The 21,329-nt window shown below is 37.8% G+C and overlaps 1 protein-coding gene across 1 annotated transcript; it reads right to left on the reverse strand.

Annotated features, from left to right (window-relative positions):
- Positions 1-10,509: 10,509 nt before the first annotated feature.
- Positions 10,510-12,291, reverse strand: LOC308687572 (NLR family CARD domain-containing protein 3-like; the record flags this gene model as incomplete). The annotated part of the gene is made up of 1 exon (XM_081360185.1): positions 10,510-12,291. The coding sequence occupies exon 1, from the start codon at positions 12,274-12,276 to the stop codon at positions 10,510-10,512; it is 1,767 nt and encodes a 588-aa protein (XP_081216311.1). The 5' UTR covers positions 12,277-12,291.
- Positions 12,292-21,329: the final 9,038 nt, after the last annotated feature.

Genomic DNA, 21,329 nt, shown 5'->3' on the forward strand with positions numbered 1-21,329 from the left:
ATGCAGATTCTGTGCTATGACAGGGCCTAAAGCCCGACTGGAATGTGTCTAAAATATCAAAAGTAATCAAATGAGAATAGAGCTGTGAATAGACCACTTTCTCTAGAATCTTGGAGATGAGAGGCAATTTAGAAATGGGTCTATTTGTTAGTTGTTATATACTGTATGATCCAAATTAGTTTTTTTTAACAAGGGATGAAGAATTGCATGTTCAAAACTATTTGGTACTACTCCACTCATCAAGGAGCTGTTAATTATAGCTGTTAGGCTAGAACTCACAGTATGAAAAACATCTTTAAAAAGTTGAGTAGGGAGAATATCCAGTCTGCAGCGATCTCCATTCATTTTCAAGTCAATATCTGCCAGCTGTGCTGATGAAACTGGTTCAAAGTCAGTGAAAAAGTTAGACGGCGCAGGATTAACTGATGAACGGGAATGTAAAGGTACAATTTCACTTCTGATCTTCTCAATTTTTTTTGTAAAAAAAAAAGTCTCTTGTGTGGCATCTCTCATAACATTCCTTGAAGGGTTTAAAATATAATCAATTGTGTCAAACATTACTTTTGGCTGATTTGCATTATCTGAGATTACCTTAGAGAAAAATTTCCTTTTTTCCTCCTTTACTACCAGGGACTCTTTTAACATCTCAGATGAAATCTGAAGTTTAAATTTCTAGAAGAGAAATCTCTCTTCCACTTCCGTTCAGCTTTTCTGCACTCTTGTCTAAGAGAGCGGGTAACATTGCTTAGCCAAGGTTGAGATATTCCCTTTTGTTTCTTTAATTTAAGAGGGGCAACACAATCTAAGGCATGACTTAGTAAAAGCATGACTTAGTAAAAGCCTCAACCAGCACTTCAGTGTCCTCTCCACTTAAGACTTTGTCTCTAACATGTGATAAATAAAATTCAGAAAAAAGGTTTGCAGTTGAAGAATTAATCGACCTAGCATAATGTAAAGGCTGAGAAGAAGTTGGATGAATATAAGAACAAACAGCATCGAATACCACTGAATAATGGTCGGAAATGCCTACGACACAACGTTTCGTCGGGCCATCCGTCCCTTTCCAATCCATCCAGATCGGATTGGAAAGGGACGGATGGCCTGACGAAACGTTGTGTCGTCGTAGGAGCAACATATCAAAGGTTGGCTTGCTCATCCTAAAATTTCAGACCCACTACTCCTCGTTAAAGCCCGCCATGATCTCATGAAAGTGTGTATCTATAGCACGAATTGTATTTCTTGTGGCATTTACGCCAAAAATTGTTTTTGAGTGCATATTATACGCAGTTTTTGCGTGCATATGATATGTACTTTATGGCGTGTAATACACACGCACTCCTAATCGTACCCAAGAGGTTTACAGTGCATATCTGCATGCAGAAACTATTTTTGGCGTATAAATGGCACGAGAAATAAAATTTGTGGTATAGATACACACTTTTATGAGATCGTGTTGTATGTTCCCACCAGTCCTGAGATCTCTCTCGCACACAATAACTGAAGCATATGGCCAGGCTGCAATGATGGCCCTTTTCGTCCTCCTCCGCCTCAAAATCATGGCGATAGTTGGCGAACTTCTCATAGGCTTCCGTATTCTCCGGACTATAAGTCGCTCCGGAGTATAAGTCGCATCAGTCAAAAAATGCGTCATGAAGAGGAAAAAAACATGGACTATAAGTCGCATTTATTTAGACATTTATTTCACAAAATCCAAGACCAAGAACAGACATTTAATCTGGAAAGGCAAGTTATTCTACTACACAATAGCACACAGAACAACAGGCTGAATAGGTGTCCAGTATGTTAACATAACACATTAACTAGGGCTGTGACGATATGTGATATGAAACTGAAATCGCGACACACAGATCCACGAACCTGTGTTGCGGTGTGAGAAGGCAGAGACACGTGAACTGGAGCTCATATCATAAATTAACCGAAACTAAGCATATACGGTAGCCTACTTGCCTCACAGACCTGAGACATAGAAAGCTTGAAATGTCTACTTTTAAACAGAACAATTAAAAACAAAAGAAAAAAGACTGCTCTGCTCTCTGCTTATGTAATCTGTATGAAATGTGCATTTCTCTCTGGCGCATTCACTACTGCGAAGATCGCAAGTCAGCATCGTCAACTTCATCTTTGCAGCCGACACTGACACAGAAAACACTTGTTTATTAATAAACAATTAAAATGTTTCCTTGCTATATTTGACATTCATAATCATTACTTTTGCCGGTTCTTTGTGACAGCTTTTAGATGCTTTATTGGAAGTGCCACCCTTACATGTTACATGAACGCGTCACCACAGCATCAGCACCAAAAATATGGAGATTTTTTTCTTTTTGGGGGCATTTTTTTTGTGTTCAGTCTTTCTCAGTTGTCCTTAGGTTAATGTTTCAGTTAACAGTTTATCAGTTGTTTTCAGTAAATTTTTTCAGGGCTAGGCTACAGGAGCAGCATCTGTACTCTCGCGGCTGTAGACGGCAATGTCTTCTCTTGGTTCATGTCAGTCAGTATGAATTAATTTTGATATACTGTATAAGTCGCACCTGACTATAAGTTACAGGACCAGCCAAACTATTAAAAAAGTTAATAGTTTGTAAAACATATAGTCTGGAAAATACGGTATTTCGCAAAGCTAGCATCAAGCATATTTCACATTTGTCCATCTGTGCAAGAACCCCCTTTAAGCATGCGCAACGTTTCAGATAGTATATCAAATGTAAATACATGAATCGGATATGGGTCACAATTGAAAGAACGTGTAAAAGGTAAAATTGGTATAGGCAACAAATCAGAATTGGGCATCAAGACCTGCAGTATAAATGAGGCTTGCTTGTCCCACATACTTGAGTATCTGCAATGAGCAGTTTGGATCGTTCAGTTTGCCAGAGAGCAGCTTGATTCCTGATTCTCCTGGGTGATTGTAGCTCAGATCCAGCTCTCTCAGGTGTGAGGGGTTTAAACTCAGAGCTGAAGACACATAACCACAGCCTTCCTCTGTCACCATACAGCCAGACAACCTGCAGACACACAGTCAGATCATCTACAAGAACACACATGACTGGCAGACTGTAAATAATCTCTTATATGTTCTTTTTTCAATTTCAGAGGACAAATATCTACATTTATCAAGGCAGAAATGCTTATTTACAATAAAACAAAAACATAGACATCTGTGAAGGCTTATATCCTTTTCAAACTTTCTTTAGCCCCTTGAAGTTAGAGGAGGAGTCTCTTCCTATACGCATGTCCATAAAGCACGCACGGAAATGCGGTCACAACAACAAAAGCCGTCTTTATTAATCACAATCTCTGGCTTACTTTTTAAAACAAAAAATACAAAATAAACATCCAAGAAAACGCTATCAGTGTGAACAGCAATACCAACAGCATGCGATTCATGTGACTAAAGAAACCATTGCTCTCCACACTCTAACCTGTCTCTGCCAAACAATTCTACTCAATTATTAACACCTGCCCTCACGCACCGTAGTGACGTGTCAAGGAGGTGGAGCCAATAAATTTACTTGACCAGGTTAGTCCAAGTATTAAACATTAACCCCCTGAGGTCGACGGTATCGCCGGCGATACCAGCTCGCTTTTTTTTTATCAGTGTAAAAGAAACTCATAAATACTCTGTTGACTTTGATTTTCCATAGGAGTTTCATACATCAATCGATTCTGTTAAATGTGTATTATTTTTGTGTATACTCACAATAAAAACAAAGTGTTGTGCTTTTCGCCAAATAAAGAAAAATAAACACGAAGCGAGTTCTGCCTTCTCTCTGTCCGTGTAGTCCATTCTGAAACGCGTCCGAAAATGAATCATAACTCAGCGAATACTTCTCACACAGGCACGTGAGATATGTCTTTATGAAGCTTGAAATCTCTTGTTTTAAATGAAATAATTTATATAAAAAACAAATGTTTTCAACTCATGTAATCCGTTTGAAAGCAAGGAGAGGTACCGTTTTTCCTTCTCCCTTCATTATCTCTAAATGAGCTGCAGCCGCCCCGCCCCCGGCACGATTCACATGTAAATAGTTATGTGATCTAGTATGCATCGCATACGCCCCCCATCAATGCCATAAAAACACAGTTTCTTCATCAGACTTACTGATAGTTCATCGCGTTTTGAGTATGACACGCTTCTCCGGTAATAAAGACGCCCTTCAGATGATTCTGGACAGCGAGGAAGAATGCACCTTTTCCTCAGAGGAAGATTGTAACTCAGATGACGAACGGCAGCATTTTGAAGAGTGAATTCCGCCGAGAACACAATTTCGGAGTAAGTTTTACTTAAAAGTCTGTTGTCTTTTATTTTTCGTGTTCGCATTTATGAGGAAAAAACAATATTACGTGACAGTTCTCCATTATGGACGCGAGCGCTCTAAAAAAAGCACTAAAAGACTTTCAAACTTTCACAGAGACCTCAAAACAGAAAGTACAAATCCTTTCTTTAAAACGAATTTCGTTTTGTATCAATTGTATCTTAATTTTAATAATTTTTTCATTAACAAATTTCCTGGATTTAAAGTAAATATAGGCTAGCAATCACAACATAAGGTGCTTGAACTGGAGATCATCATGAACCAGACCGTAGCCTACTCGCCTCACATGTCTAAAAAATGTGAAATATATTTACAGAAAGCTGGTTCTAAACAAAACCATCCAAAACACTAGCCTACTGCGAAGATCGCGAGTCAGCTTCATCTTTGCCAGAAGTTAAATTTAAATCGCGTGTGTGAATGAATGATGATGTTTTAGCAAACTGTATTGCTATACTGAGATGAGTAAAAATCGACTGAAATATGAATACATATGATAAAATGTAGGCCTATAATCTTTTTTTTTACAAAGAAAGAGTACACTTGAAATATTGTTGAAATTGTAATTATTGTTGTAATTGTAACCTTTTTAATAAAATAGCAAAACATATTTACAAGATAGATGTAAGCAAAATCTTAAATGGTCAATATAAGTCTTCTTCTAAATATATCTTTTGTCCTTGCATTGTGGCTCAGTCAGTTTCACACCTGAATGAATGGCTAATTATGCAGAGTGGGTGGGACATTGTATTCTAAGGTGTAAACCACTCCTCGTTCACGCCCATCTCGCATATTGGCTTTCCAAGCAAAACCTGTTTTACATCAATTTAAATCAATGTATGGTTTTATGTGAACGATAAAGCAAGACTATTTTCACATAATTTTGAAGAAAAAACTCTAGGCGAGGACATCCATTAGTCAAAAGTCTTATTGACACATATTTACTATGTGTTTTGTGGCCTTATTTCAGATTTTTTTTTTTTCAATAACCATGCATAAACATTATTCTCTCAAAAATGAAAACATGTACATACACGTGGCTCACATATTATTGTAGCCCTGTTTGTGCTATATAGAGTGAATTTACACCTTTGCCATTAATATGTTTATAAGCAACTGAAAAAAGCACAAATGTCAGGGCATGTCAGAACATCTCAAGGGCCCCAAAAACAGCCCAGACCCTAGAGGGTTAAACATAAAATTCACTTGTACATTTAAATCATAATGTTTTGTAATACATAATAAATAAATCAAATTTAATCTCTACAAGTTCATATTTCTGGTATTGCACAAAATTCTAAATACGGCTCCAACAACATCAATACAGAGACAGCATTATAACCCATCATGTCTGCCAATGGTCATGGAAATTAAATACTCAAGCTTATACAGATGTTTTGTGCTTTACACAAGAACAAGGCGAGCTATTACTTATAATTATTTTAAAAAAACATTACCTTACAGACCATTTATGCTTCAAAAAAAGTCAGTGCGAATTGGTTTTATATAATCAATAATTTTTTTCCATATTGAACAAATGTATTCTATCTGGGTTCTTAAGGAAAATGAAATCTTTTCCATCACACATGTAGTGTAATATGTCAATCCAATCATCAACTGTAAGTGGCTCTGGTTTTAGCCATTTCTTTGTAATTACTTTTTTACTGCCTGCCAGAAGAATCAGTTTCTTAACGATGGTATTCCACCCATCAAAAGAAATATTAGCCAGATATAAACATTCACAATTACAAGGAATCGTCACCTCAAAAGCAGCTTTCAAATTTCCTTCAATCCCTTGCCAAAACTGAGTAAATTTCTGACACTCCCCAGAAATATGATAATGGTTAGATTTCCTTTTCCCACATAATCTCCAACAGCTAGCACCTGTCCTGTTGTATCTTTTCTGTGTTGGTGTGGTAAATCTCTTATATATTCTTAAATACCTCAGAATCTGCAGCTTACAGTTTGGCCTCTTCAGTCCTTTAGAAATAATCTTCACTCCTGAATCCCGAAGGTCATTGTTCGTCAGGTCCAGCTCTCTCAGGTGTGAGGAGTTTGAACTCAGAGCTGAAGACACATGACCACAGCCTTCCTCTGTCACCATATAGAGAGACAACCTACAGACACACACAGTCAGACCATCTACAAACACACATCGACATTATGAACGGCAGACTGTAAATTATCTCTCATAGATAATCTTATCTCAGATTAGATTGGAACAATCAGAATAATATCCAGTTCCATCTGACTTCTGACCTATAATGCTGCCTGAATCATAATCATACACTGTTCGTTCGCTGGCCAGAGGAGAACTGGCCCCCCGACTGAGCCTGGTTTCTCCCAAGGTTTTTTTCTCCATTCTGCCCTGATGGAGTTTTGGTTCCTTGTCACTGTGGCCTTTTTTCACCTTTGTTGCCATTGGCTTTTGGCTTGCTTAACCTTTAATCAGTGTTCAAAAAGGACAACACTTAAGGTGTTTGGGGTCAAAATGACCCCAAACTTTTAAAGAGCGATTACATAAGGAAATATACATTTTTATATGGAAAACTATATATCATTTTTTTTATTTACTTCTCAACTATACATTTATGCTGTGTTTTTGTGGAAATTTTGAAGTTTTTTAACTATTTACTGCACAATTACATAACTAGGCCATAAATTGGCTCATGAAAAAAGATATTTTAAAGAAAAAATCACTTAAATGATGATCTTAATTAAATCTAAATAGTTTTTGGACATTGCTCTATGTGTTAGGGATAGAATACTGACATCTGCTGGTTTGTGGAAAAACTTTAGAAATTATAATTAAAGAAAGAAATTGCAATGGCCACATATATCCAATAGAGGGCCATAGAGACTCATTCATTTTCACTTAATTTTTCTTGATGCTTAAACTTCTCCTCACAACTTTATGATATATATTTTGTGAATATTTATTTAAACATTTTGAAATACATAAAAAATATGTAGTTTTGTCAGAGTTATAATTTGTTGTTGTTTTCTGATATATTTTGAATTATCTTGCTTTTGCAAATTATTATACATACGTTTACAAGTCACCACTATGACATGACTGTAGTGTGTGTGTGTGTGTGTGTGTGTGTGTGGGTGGGGGGGGGGCAGCTTCCATGTTGCATAATTATGTGACATTTTTCAGATTTATGCCAGTTTAGTTGATTTTATTTGCCAACTTCTATAAAAATGCTCTCTGTTGCAGTGACATACGTGTGTGTTTGTGTGTGTTTGTGTGTGTGTGTATGAGATAGAAAGTTCATTCCACTTTGGGTTTATGCTCTAGGACCAGAGCTTGATTTAAATGTAATTTTTTTTAGATTTATGCCAGTTTTGTTTATTTTATTTGCCAATTTCTGTAAAAATGCGCTCTGTTGCAGTCACATACATGTGTGTGTTTGTGTGCGTGTGCGTGTGTGTGTGTATGAGATAGAAAGTTCGTTCTACTTTTTATTTATGCTCTAGGACCAGACCTTGGTTTATTTGTAAAAATTTTCAGATTTATAATGGATTTACTTTTATTTTTTTGACAAACAAAATTAAAAAAAGTCATTTTTTTCATTTTCCCATTCATTTTCAATGTGGGGTCATTTTGACCCCAAACACCTTAAATGGTAAAAAAAAAATTACACACCTTTAGAACAACCAAATCAAGCCCAGTTTTTTTGTGCATGTTTAGATAGATTATTTAGGAAAAGTCATAGAGTTTCATGCCCCTGCGATGAAGGTAACACTTTTAAAAAATGAAGGAAAAGTCCATTGGGGTCATTTTGACCCCAAACACTGATTATTGAGGACATTTAATGTAACATTTAATTTAGTATTCAAATTACTAAATTCTTTTGACATATAAGAGGTATTTGTACCACTGAAACATCCAGCAAGATTCACAGCTTAAAAGGTCCTCAGAACAAAACAAACAAAAAAATTATTCAACCAAGCTCCAAAAATGGCTTGTTAGAATATTGTGGGTTTTGTGACGTCACATGAGCAAATACATTCGCTTCAACAAATAGTTTTAAATCATTACACTATAGGCCCCGCCCACTGCCATCAGTCACTTTGACGCGTCCTGTTTAAACCGCTCGTTTGAGTCTCTGTACAGACTCCAGAAAGGCTCCAGCAGGAAAAACAATTTGATGGTTTATTTTTAATGGCATCCCGGATCACATCAGAGGATTATGTGTTTGTTTGGAGCATTTGACTGCAGATTGTATTGTAAATGAGGCACAGTGTAAGAGAGGGTTTGCAAAGAAATTTGGGCAAAGATAAAGCAGCAACTGTATTGGATCTGACAGCAGCTTGATCTCAAAGCGAAAGTATTTTGATAAAAAAACGTAAGCAGTAATTTATAAATGACCGTTTTATATGAGTGTTTTCAAAAATACAAGGGGGCATTGATACTTTTTCCTATGCAGTGACATTAGCAAATTATAACACTGGTGTTTACTGAGAGCCACCCCTTGAAAACGGATCATTTCAGAAAGAGGGTCAGAATGAGGATGGAAAATCTTTATTCAGATTTATGGATTCTTAACAGTACAAATCGGGGGTGCCAGACTCAGCTCATGATAGCTGTATCAGGTTTGTTTAATTAGGATTGAAGCTAAACTGTGAATCTCTAGGGCAATGGTTTTCACACTTTAAGAGAAACATTATTTTTCTTTTTCTTTTTTAAATTGACGCAACCCATATTGACCCATTATATTTAGATTTGTTAAATTCAACAGCAAAAGTTACAATAATTGTATAAACTCTAAATATTTAGCAAAAAAACAGTATTTAGTGGAGATGGAGAACAAAAAACTGAAAAAGTGTAGCACTAAATCTGTTAAAATGTGACTCACTGCTCTTTATATTGTTGTAAAATACATTCATTTCTTTTAAATATTTAGCGCAGTTGTTTAATGAGGCAGCAACATATTATATATAGGACAGAACAAGAAAGGCTAATAATAGTCTTTCATTGCCCAAAAGTATTATAATATGAAAGGCTCCAATACAGAGCTGCACAAAGCGCTTATGCGTATCCCGTGCGCAGAATGATGCGCTTGAAACAAAATTGGGTCACAGCGCTTCGCGTTGAAAACCTCAAAGAAAAAAGGGAAGAGATATTGATGCGTAGTTCCGGTATTATATCAATGTAATAGTTTATTGAGCCTTTTCCTAGGAACAGTCTAAAAATATCAGTTACTCTGCCTGTGAAGAACAAGTATAGCGCTCTCTACTCAGTGTGATGATCTAAAAGACACCCCAGAGAAAGTTTCTTTCTGGAGTTTATTGCTGTTCATGTTAGTCATTTTATGCGAAACCATAGACCTTTATCTATAGATCAAGTATAACAATAGTAACATTGAATCATCTTGGAGAGAGTTTCATCATGTTGACTGCCGTAACCGACGCGCTGTTTGAGTTGCTGAATGGAGAATGACTGACAGCCGCAGCAGAGGGAAGCACTTACTTGAATTTAACGACTTCAATATTCATTTCTATGTCATATTAAACTATGGAGTGGCTTTAAAACACTTATAATATAGTGCACGGAAAGTTAACGGTTCTTTATAATGTTTTTGTAGCTTTTGTGAGGCTTAACAATAACACAGAATAGTACACGCACAATATCGGATTTGGATACCGATACTGAGTATTGGATCGGCGCATCTCTATTTGAAACTGCTAAGTATTTAATTTTATTTGTGTGCACTCATAATAAACCAGAACACTGTGGCTTTGTAAAATAAATAAAACAAACAGGATGTGTTTTCTGTCGTCTCGGTTTCCTAACCGTCAATTTGTTTGTGGAGCGCTTCACAAAAATAAACTCAGCAGAATACTGTCAGAAATTTTTTTTTTTTTCTTTTGTTAATCTGTTGATTATTTAAGTCAAATGTATTTAGTATATTTATTCCTTTTATACAGCCCTATAGACTTTGATTTTATGAAAATAAATTATTATTTTATTTTAAATGTAACTCCATTTTCCTTAAATCATCCTGGCGACCCAGGGTTTGAAAACCTGTGCTCTAGGGAACTGAGTTTGGCTCCCCTAGTATAAGTGAACCTCTATAAGTGAAATAATTTTAAAATCCATGTCATGACCCCTGTAAAGATGTAAGATGCATTATTAAATAGGATTCTTTAGCTATTAATGATTAAACACTCACAGAGCTTTTCTGCAGCTGACCACAGCTGGTATCAGTCTTCTTCTACCCTCAGCTGATGTGTTGTATTTCATGAGGTCCAGTTCATCAAGCACCTCCTCTGAGCTCTGAAGCATGTAGGAGATTGTCGAGCAGTGAGCAGAAGAAAGTTCCTCTGAGTGTTTGCCTGATTTCACAAACTCCTGAATCTCTCTGGACAGAGTCTGATCTTTGACTTCCAGCAGACAGAGGAACAGATTGATGGATTTATCAGCTGAGAGATGATTCATATTCTGCTTATCTTTGATCTTCTCTTTAATGTGCTGTGTGGTTCTTCTGATGTTCTCTGAGCTGTTCTCTGTGAGTGTCAGTAGATCCGGTAAGAGTCTCTGATTGGACTCCAGTGAGACGCCCAGCAGGAACCGCAGGAACAGATCCAGATGTCCATTCTCACTCTTGAGGGCTTTATTTACTGCTGATGTTAGTAGATCATATAGAGAGACTTCATCAGACCTGAATTCATCCAGAAGCTGCAGTGGTTCCTTGTTCTTCATTAAATAGCAGTAAAACACATAGAAAGCAGCGAGAAACTCCTGGACACTCAGATGAATGAAGCTGTAGACTTTCCTCTGATGAATCACAGATTCCTCCTTAAAGATCTCAGTACAAACCCCAGAATGCACTGCGGCGTCAGTGACGTCTATACCGCTCTCTCTCAGGTCCTCCTCATAGAACATCACATTGCCCTTCATCAGCTGATGGAAAGCCACTCCAGCAAGTTTCACAATCACTTCTCTGTTGGACTGCAGGAGTTTGTCTGGATCTCTCTCTTCATACTTCTGATTCCTCATGTTGATCTGAATCAGCAGGAAGTGGATGTACATTTCAGTCAGAGTTTGAGGGATTTCTGCACTCAGATCTTCTTTCAGGAGCTTCTGAAGCACAGTGGATGAGATCCAGCAGAAAATGGGTATTTGGCACATTATGTCGAGGCTTCTTGCTCTTCTGATGTGTGAGATGATTCTGCTGGCTTGATGCTCGTCACTGATTCTCTTCCTGAAATATTCCTCCTTCTGAGGATCATTGAATCCCTGAATCTCTGTCAGACGGTGGATGTATTTGGAGGGGATCTGATTGGCTGCTGCTGGTCTGGAGGTGATCCAGATGAGAGCCGAGGGAAGCAGATCTCCTTTCATGAGCTTTGACATCAACACACCCACTGATGAAGTCTCAGTCACATCAGAAACTTCCTGAGCATCTGAAAACATCAGTGTGATTCTGCTTTCATCCAGACTATCAAAGATGAACACAACTTTACTCTCCTCATAAATCTTTGAGTCCAGATCTTGAAGTTCAGGATGAAAGTCCAGCAGAAGTCTGTGAAGACTGTACTGATGATCTCGGATCAAGTTCAGCTCTCGAAATGGAAGAACGAACATGAAATCTACATCCTGATTGTCTTTTCCCTCGGCCCAGTCCAGAATGAACTTCTGCACAGAGACGGTTTTACCGATTCCAGCGATGCCTTTAGTAAGAACAGTCTTGATCTGCTCTTTCTCCTCGCGTCCTGGTTCAGGAGAGGCTTTAAAGATGTCATTGCAGAAGATTGGAGTGTCTTGTGAGTGTTGACTTCTGGCTGTTTTCTCCATCTGTAAAACCTCATGTTGTTTATTCACTCCTTCTCTCTCTCCCTCTATGATGTAGAGCTGTGTGTAGATCCTGTTCAGGAGGGTTTCATTCTCTTGGAGTTTCAGTCCCTCAAATAATCTCTCATACTTGTTCTTCATGCTGGTTTTGTGTCTGTGTTTGACTCTCTGTAGTTCATCATTCACTGGTTGATCATGTCTATTCAGGGATGCAGTAACGGTTGTGTTGTTCAGACATAAGCCTGAGGCGGCCTCTCGAGAGATGCATTGGTCTCTATATATTCTGCTGAAACAACAACAACAAACAGATTTTAAAAATTATGTAAAATAAAGGATTTAAATGTGTAAATAAAATCTAAATGTAAACCATATAGTACATCAATATAGATTTCAATCTCGTAAGACATTAATTATACAGAAAAATACATTTTAATTTCAGTTTAACATTAAAGTAAATTTTCCAAAAGGTAAAGTCAAAGTTAATTTTCTATCACTGAACTTTTGTCCTCAGATTTGAGGTAAAAAAAATAAAAAAAAACATCTCTGCATTCAGTGTGTTTTTGAATCCCATAGAGCAGTTAAAGGAATTGTTCACTCAAAAATAAAAATTACCCCATGATTTACTCACCCTCAAGCCATTCTATGCGTTTATGGCTTTCTTCTTTCAGACAAATACAATTGCAGTTATATTAAATATCCTGGCTCTTCCAAGCTTTATAATGGGAGTGAATGACTGTTTCTGTTTTGAAGTCCATAAAACTGCATCTATCCATCATAAAAGTGCACCTATCCATAATAAAAGTGCATCTATCCATCATAAAAATGCATCTATCCATCATAAAAGTGGTCCACACGACTCCAGATGTCCTTCTGAAGCAAAGCATTATTTTTGTAAGAAACTATCCATATTTAAAATTTGATTAAATATAATAGCTATCTTTCGGCAAACGGCCATATGCATCGAGTACAGTGGAAAAGAGACCTCTTTATGATGAATGGATGCACTTTTTTGGGCTTCAAAATCTCACCCCCCATTCACTGCCATTATAAAGCTTGGAAGAGCCAGGACATTTTTAAATATAACTCTGATTGTGTTCGTCTGAAAGAAGAAAATCCTATACACCTAGGATGGCTTTAGGGTGAGTAAATCATGGGAGATTTTTCATTTTTTAGGTGAACTATTCCTTTAAATCCCCCACTACATGTTTATCCTCACCGGGGGTTAGAGGTCACTGCTCCATCACTGAATTTATGAGGCTGAGTCAATGATCTGTGACTCTTCACAGACTCAATGCCGGATTCTGGAGATGAAGATCTCTGTCTCCCGATACTGAGAAACACACAGATATAATTCTTCCTTTAGTTCTGTCTTTTATTATGATTTGGTCTGTTGTCTCTAATACTGGATTATATCTCACCTGGGGTCAGAGGTCACTGCTTTATCACTGAATTTAGGAGGCTGAGTCAATGATCCGTCACTCTTCACAGACTCAATACCGGATTCTGGAGAAGAAGATTTCTCACAGCTCTCTCTGTTCTCCATAATGAGAAAATGTCTTCAGACCTGCATATGGAAAAAGATAACAAATCATACATTATATTTAGACTATTCCTTTAAAGTACAGTTATAACATACTACACATACAACGGCTTTCTAGAGATTTAGAGTACAACTGTGTAGTTGCAGCAGATTGTGGAGGATCCTTTTCTTCTGAAGTCCATAAAGTACTGGTTTACAGTGGAAGAACTGGTCTGACTGCACAAAGACCTGATCTGGCTAGATAAAAAAGTTTGTCGAGACAAACTTTAAGTTGGCTTGAAAAAGCCGGACCAGAGAGTTTTAAAAGTCTGAAGAAGTTTAAAGTAGATTTAAGTTTAGATAGATAGATAGATAGATAGATAGAGGGTTAGATAGATAGACATTCTAGATATCTATTTATCTAGATATTCTATTTGGCATGTTTGTGTGCTTCTGTGCATCCCTGTGTGTTTAATAGAGGAGAGTGTGTGTGTAATAAGCAGAGTGTACACGCATTGTGGACCCGCCTATAGGCGCACATTACTAACACGCTCTTTAAATGACAAATAAAATATTGCGCCATTGACTTTAGACCAGGTTTCAGTCGGTCAATGGCTCAAAATAGCAACACACCAACAATGCGCCTGAACACACCTCGTTCTCAGACCAGCAGCCCATGGGCCACAGATGGGCGCAAATGCATTTTAAAATGATAACTGCGTCGGACTGAAACTAGCAACTGCGTCGGACTGAAACCAGCGCTTGGCGCTGCATTGCGCTGGGAGTAAGATAGGGCCCTAAGTCAGAACAGTCTGAAGGTCTAAGCCGAGTTTGGATTATGTAGAGTATGGAGAGTCAGAAAATTTATTGTCAGAAGAATAATCCCTGATCTGAACCTCTGAGATGAACTGGATCAGTGATTCAGAGCCCAATCTTCACACAGGTATTCAACAGATCACTGGAGCAGTGTGAAGTTCCCTGCTGCTTCAAACACTCCCCTATCATCCTGGCCTCCAAAAAACACACTGGACTTAGTGACTACAGACCTGTTGCTTTCTCGTCTGTGGTCATGAAGTCATTTGAAAGACTGGTAGACAGCAGAGGTTGGACCTCCTTCACCAGCTGAGGAAGTTCAACCTGCCACAGGAGCTGTGAAACGGTTCTACTCTGCAGTCATCGAGTCTGTCCTGTCTTTATCTGTAACGCAAGTTTAGCGACTGGGCTACTTGAATCATTCGTTCGTTTGATTCTGAATTAACAAATTCGGACTCTCTGTGCTTCCTAAGCACATTCCTCCCCAAAACGTTCTTTGCTAAGCTTACTAAAGCTTGTAACCTCTTGACATCAAAATTATAAATCATACGCCAGCTCCAGAGAGACTGGCGCAAATGGACTTTTCTGACACTTATGGCATCTCAGAGATACTCCAGAAACCTGAAACCAACATTCTTCTTCCCTGTGGGGAGCTTCAAAAGGACCCACAGAGAGATAACGAAACTTTCTATGTCACATACACACACACACACACACACACACACACACACACACACACACCTTTGGTATTAGAACTTAGAAATACCCCTTTTGATATATGTACAATTCCTGTATGCATGTTTTATTAAGTTGTTTGATCACATAATATGATTTTCTAGTGTCTAGCTCTGAAATGTATTGTTGAAGAATATCTTTCCAGTGGAATCGCATTCCTTAACCCGACTCCTCTTTCTAGAGGAGAACACTTTACGACCCTGCACAAGCTGCAGCCAAAGCTTCTCTGCAAGAGATAACGGGAAGCGTAACGTGACAGACATTCCAACACACACATTAACGCACCCACATACACAAACTTTGGACATTAAACTTAGAATATAAGCATGTAATTTTTCATATACTCCTGAGTGTTTTCCTAGGTTATATTCGCTTCGTTTATGACGTTTATTTGAATGAACAAACCTTATGTAACGACAATGATTATGACATTCGGTCACATGCTGTCAAATTATTGCATCCTGATCTCGCAAACACATTCTTCGTTGTCTAAAAAGACAACGAGTCTGTTCATGGTGCCTCTAAGTCTACCATGAACGGTCAAAATGGCATCGTGGTGGCTCCCCTGAGAGACATCTGAGTCATACATTAACGTAAACAAATGGAACCTTTGTAAAATCCCCCCTCTCTGTAAACAAAACCACATACCTTTGAATCAAGTGACAAGCCTCAAAGACATTCCAAACACACACACACACACGCACACACACCAAGAGACCAACCTTTGTGTGTAACTCAGGATAAGCAATATTTACTTTAAATATATGTACAATTCCATTATGCATGTGTGGTTAGTTTACCTTATAATAGAGGTGTGGTTTCTAATGTGCAGTTTTGAATTCTAAATGTCTATCGAAAGAATGTTTCTCCCAATTTAGGGTCTCAAATAGAATCATGGTTTTGTAACCCTACCTCAGACCATAAAACTTTACGACCCAGGAAAGCAGACATTCCAAGCGAGTCACGTCCCAAACGCACCACACACACACACAGATTTTCCATTGACTTACCCACATAGGACATTACCAAAATGTTGATATATTTCTGAGGTGCCTTTTGTTATGACCATGTCATATTGGGGTGTCTACGATTTTGTCATGTGGTAATCAAAACTTTAAATGTGTGTAATTCTGCATATCTCCTGTAACTTCGCATTTCTACAACCTTCATGTGATGCGTTTGATATCTCTGTAATTCTCTCAATCTAACAGAGTCGAATTCCAATAGCAGAATGCAGTAATATACATTGTTTACACATTTCATATTTCTGGAACCGAAAGGCTTAAGTCAATCGTCACTGTAACTCGAGCCAGGAGACCGTTCCAAACGAACAAAGGGGTCTTCCCGCTAGAAAAATCTCGACAGATGATTCGTCCTCCACGAAGAAGGGGACGGTACATGGGACACTGATAAAAGTCCAAACCTTCAGTTTCCTCTCTCTCATCTCTCATCGATCGCTCTGACGTCCTCCTCTCCTCCCCGGCAACGTTTCTCCAGGAACCTCTGGAAAGGCTTTGGCCTTCTCCTCGGACCAACACATGTTCGAGTCGTTGCTGCCGTTCTTTGCAACTAAGCTCATACGTGCCTTTCCCCTCCAAAGGGGAAACGATCTGAACTTTCTCGGTAACGTTAAATTCAAGTGAGCCTTTACATCGTCTTGCGAAACGACCCAGAAGACGAAGCTAGACGCAAACCAGCCGAGCATCACACTGAAAGAGTACAACATCTCGCAAGTATCTCTCAATCTAAAAGCTGATTTCCTGGTGTCTTTTTCTTAGGTCTGTGAATTAAGTTACCCTTTTTCCTCTTCTCTTTCTTTCTTTCTTTCTTTCTTTCATTTCATTTTATTCTGATCACGTATTTTCTTGTTTGGTTAAATGTTTGTTTGTTTTATTGTTTGTATTTTTACGAACGTTTGTATTTGTAGCTCATATAATCTCTAGTGTTACATTTATTAAAATCCATATATACTTTTAACTGTCTCTGTGTTTGAAAGCCCACTTTTATAAAGTCAATGAAACAAAAGATCTAGCTACAAGCTCGATATTACAGACTACATTGAGTAGTTTTAATTAATAAACTCAGAAAGTGTGATGTTCGTGGCCAGAAGATAAACTTTCTTGGAGTTTGTAAATAGATACCCCTTCTTAACTGTGATAATCTTACATTTATTCGCTGGACGAATGATTGATGACCAGACCAGTTACAGAACAAGGTAATCTCGATAATTGATAAAGTAAATGTACATGAGATTTCTGAATTATTATGACCATGAGTTATAATTATTAATATTTCCAAAATTCCCTATATCCTTGAGCTAATTCGCATTTACCCAGAGTCGTTTATGCTGCACTTAAATGTGTGTAATTATGCATATCTTATGTAACTTTGTGTATTCCTATAATCTTTCATATGACATGTTTTATATCATTTTAAATCTTGAGACTTAACGGAGTTGAATCTCGATAATAGATTGCAATGATATGATTATTACTATATGAATAGTCTTACTAGAATATTAAGACAACACCATAACTCCCTCGGAGTGGGTGTCTCCCCCCAGAGACAAAGGAAATTTCCCGCTTCAGATCTTTGGACGTTCATTGTTCACGCGAACAGAGGCGTCAACCCATATTTTCCATAAAAGGCCGACTCAGGAAATCTCCGTGAGCACTTTTACGAACCCTCTTCGTCAGCGAGAAGATCCATATGGCTCCCTTTTAGGGAGCATTCTCCGTTTTCTCTTTTATTTCCTTTAAGTCTTTTCTTTATTTTCGTCTTTGTTTAGACTCTACCATTCGTTCAGTGAAGCTTCAACTTTAAAGAGACTTGAATCTCCCGCGGCGCGCACTCCTTTTCCTTGAGGACGTGCGCGAGCACCGTGCCTGAGAGAATTCCTGGCTCCATGGCTCCTTAGGGAGTCCTCATCTCCGTTTTATTTTCTTTACTAAGTTTTATTGTCATATTCGTTTCTCCCTCCACAAAGGGAAATAAACTCTGAATCATGTTTCTGGCAACTTCATGTTCTGTGAACCTTTAAACTTTCGCGCGAGTCTACTTGCACCGGAAGACAGGAAAGACCGCACAGATCCAAAAGGACGACCCACGCACGCGCGTCTTCTTCAGCAACAAAGAGAACCATTTTGCAAGACAAGTTATTGAACTTTTAATGTGATTAGCTTCCTTATTGTCTCTCAAGGTTACACTGCCTGTGATTTTGCCATACTGAGATCATCTCGGTGATCTCTCTCATCCTGACCTTTAGTTTCACTTTCAATCTTTCATCCTCTCTCTCTCTCATCTGTTATCGGTTTGGTCTTGTAATGTTTTCGTCCGTATGTTGCCGTTGTAAATATATGTATTTACTCTGTGTATACTCGTAGTTTCGATGTAGTCTTAGTCCAATTATTAAAATTCCATATATACTTGATTGATCCTGTCTATAATTCTCACATTACGAGTCCCTGAAATGTTTGATCTAGCTACAGGCTTTACAATTTGATTATGGTTTAGTAACCTAAATTTTATAAGGACAAAAAGAATGGTTTCATGGCCAGAAGCTATTCCTTTTTGAAATTATAAGAAGTGATAACTTTATTGAGAAAGTTAGTAAGTTAATCTTATGGTCGTTTGCGGGACAAACAACTGTTCGATAATTACATATATTTTCCATTAAGGGTTATCTCATAATCGATCTGAAATAGGATTATTGATATATGAATGATGAATTATAATTCGTTGTGATTGATTATTCATATATACAAATCGATCTATTTTCAACTTCGAATAAATTAATGTAACTGTAATTTGCAAAATATTAATCATATTCATGATTAATTGTCAAGTCCTACTCTTGTTCAATTTCCAAAGGACACACAAGGACAACTCAAATTTCCGACTCAATCACTTTTATTTTTCTTTTGGCTTTGTCAGTTGATTGATCTTTTCAGTAAATTAGGTTGTAAACCTTTAAAGACAGAGATCAAAAGTTACCATTTTTGATTAAACATTTCAGTTAAACATTTTTAATGAATTTTAAATGAGTTTAAACGTTTAATTAAACATTTTAAATACATTTTATGATTGATTACCCACTTAAGCCTTTTACATTGAATAAAGAACCCATTTAACAAAAATGCAATGAAGTCAATGCCACAATGTGTTCCTTAACCAATCTACACAGCAGTTAAACAGTTCAAACATATTAAGCAACATTTCAAACACCATGAAAGTAAATAAAACATTTCACCAACCATTGGCGTCTTTGGACTGAACCTACGAGTGAGTGAACTTGGGAGTGTCTTCTCTGTGAAGTTTGTTTGTTTAAATGACTGAGGACCTCATATCTTCCCAGGTGCTCCAAATCAGTGATAATAACTGATCAGGTGATAAGCAGCCGGTTTGCTGCTGCTGGTGCATTCTGGGAAGTGTAGTTCTTTGACACTAATTTCTGAGATTCAACTCAACACCTCCCACTTGAACTCCTGTTTTTTTTCAAAACCAGAGAGGTCACACAAGCCCTTCACACCTCTGCTTGTTCTTCAATGGGAAGTAGAATGACAAGGCGTCTGACATCTCTATGAAGAATTGTGGCTGGGATTTTGGTTTGGAGTCTCTTGGTTCTTTCTCTGTTAGCTCTTGTGGGCCCTTCTTTGCTGTTTGCCTTTGTGATGTGAACAGGATAGCTGGGAAATGTCTTCACAAGCACATCTCTTACAATGCCTTTGCTGTCAGCATTGACACTGACCACTCTAGCCAGCTTGTACTGTCCTCTCAGGGCGTTTTGATCAGCCAACCAGACCACATCTCCAACAGCAACATTTTGCTCTTTAGTGTGCCATTTGTTTCTTATGAACAGATTAGGTCCAGCCAATTGGCTCCACTTCTTCCAGAAATTACTTACCTCTGCTTGAATATGTTGAAGTCTTTTGTAAGGGTAGCCATCAAACTGGAAATCTCCAGGGTCTCCCTTTGGATTGGCACGTCCTAAAAGCAGAGAATTTGGGGTGATGTACTCTACACAGTCTTCTCTGCTTTGAGTTCTTGCATCGATGGGTCTCTCGTTTGCAAGGTTGGCTGCCATGAAGAGAAAAGTTTGAAATTCTCCCCATGTGAAAACACCATCTCCACCAAGGTTGCTTAACGCCCGCTTCACTACTTTGACAGCTGCCTCTGCTGCACCATTCCTATGGGGAGAGTCTGCAGGGTGAATCTTCCACGACCATTCTGTACCATGCTTGGCAGCGGTTTCTTCAATTTCAGACTTGTTTAGTCGGTTAACCTGTTAACCGTTGCCAGAGCGCGGGCGCACTGAAGCGGTTTTTTTTATAAATAGTTCAAAGTTACTATCAGATTTAATGTTATACCTTGACAAACTATACATCATTACAAAGATATAAGACTCAAGTTTCAGAATTTGACCACTATTGTATTCTGAGAAACTTATAGCGACAGTTATTTCTTAATTTGTGTCAGGAGTTATGAAATGAAAAAATGAGTCGATACCTTTGATATGAATTATGCGCGTCAGCCGCTTTCATTCATAAAAAAACTCCTGTGCCGTCGTCATGACAGCGATACACAAAACAACGTCCTTCCGGGCTTTTAGCTAAAAAATGTGCAGATTTGGAGAAATATTGATATATTCTCATAGGTTTACATCAGATTTCTATAGACAGGAATAATATTTATTGAATTTATACCCAAATGCGTCGATGTAATCATTATGAGCGTTTGTATACTCTGTTAATGCGTTTTCAATTCATACCAATAGCATGAGGGCGCCCTCGCCGCCCTGTGCACAGTATTAGAACATGAAGAAGTGCCATAATCATGTGACAATCCAGGAAGCCTCGAACACACACACAGCTAACAAGAGATCGCGCTGTAACTATGGCTGTAACATGGAGATACAGTCGTTTTGAAGACAATAAACATGTTTGCTATGATATTTGAGTTACCTGTGTTTTTCAATCCATGCCAGGTATTTCCATAATAATAGATTATATTTATAATGTAATGCTAATCTATATAGACTATCATTGTGCAGAACAGTATACAATAGTATATTTTCTGTCTGATTTTTTTATCTGAAGCCAAATTAGATCACAGAAAATTATTTAAAATA

This window comes from Scardinius erythrophthalmus (genome assembly GCF_964197995.2).
Source record: "Scardinius erythrophthalmus genome assembly, chromosome: 3".
Classification (NCBI taxonomy): domain Eukaryota; kingdom Metazoa; phylum Chordata; class Actinopteri; order Cypriniformes; family Leuciscidae; genus Scardinius; species Scardinius erythrophthalmus.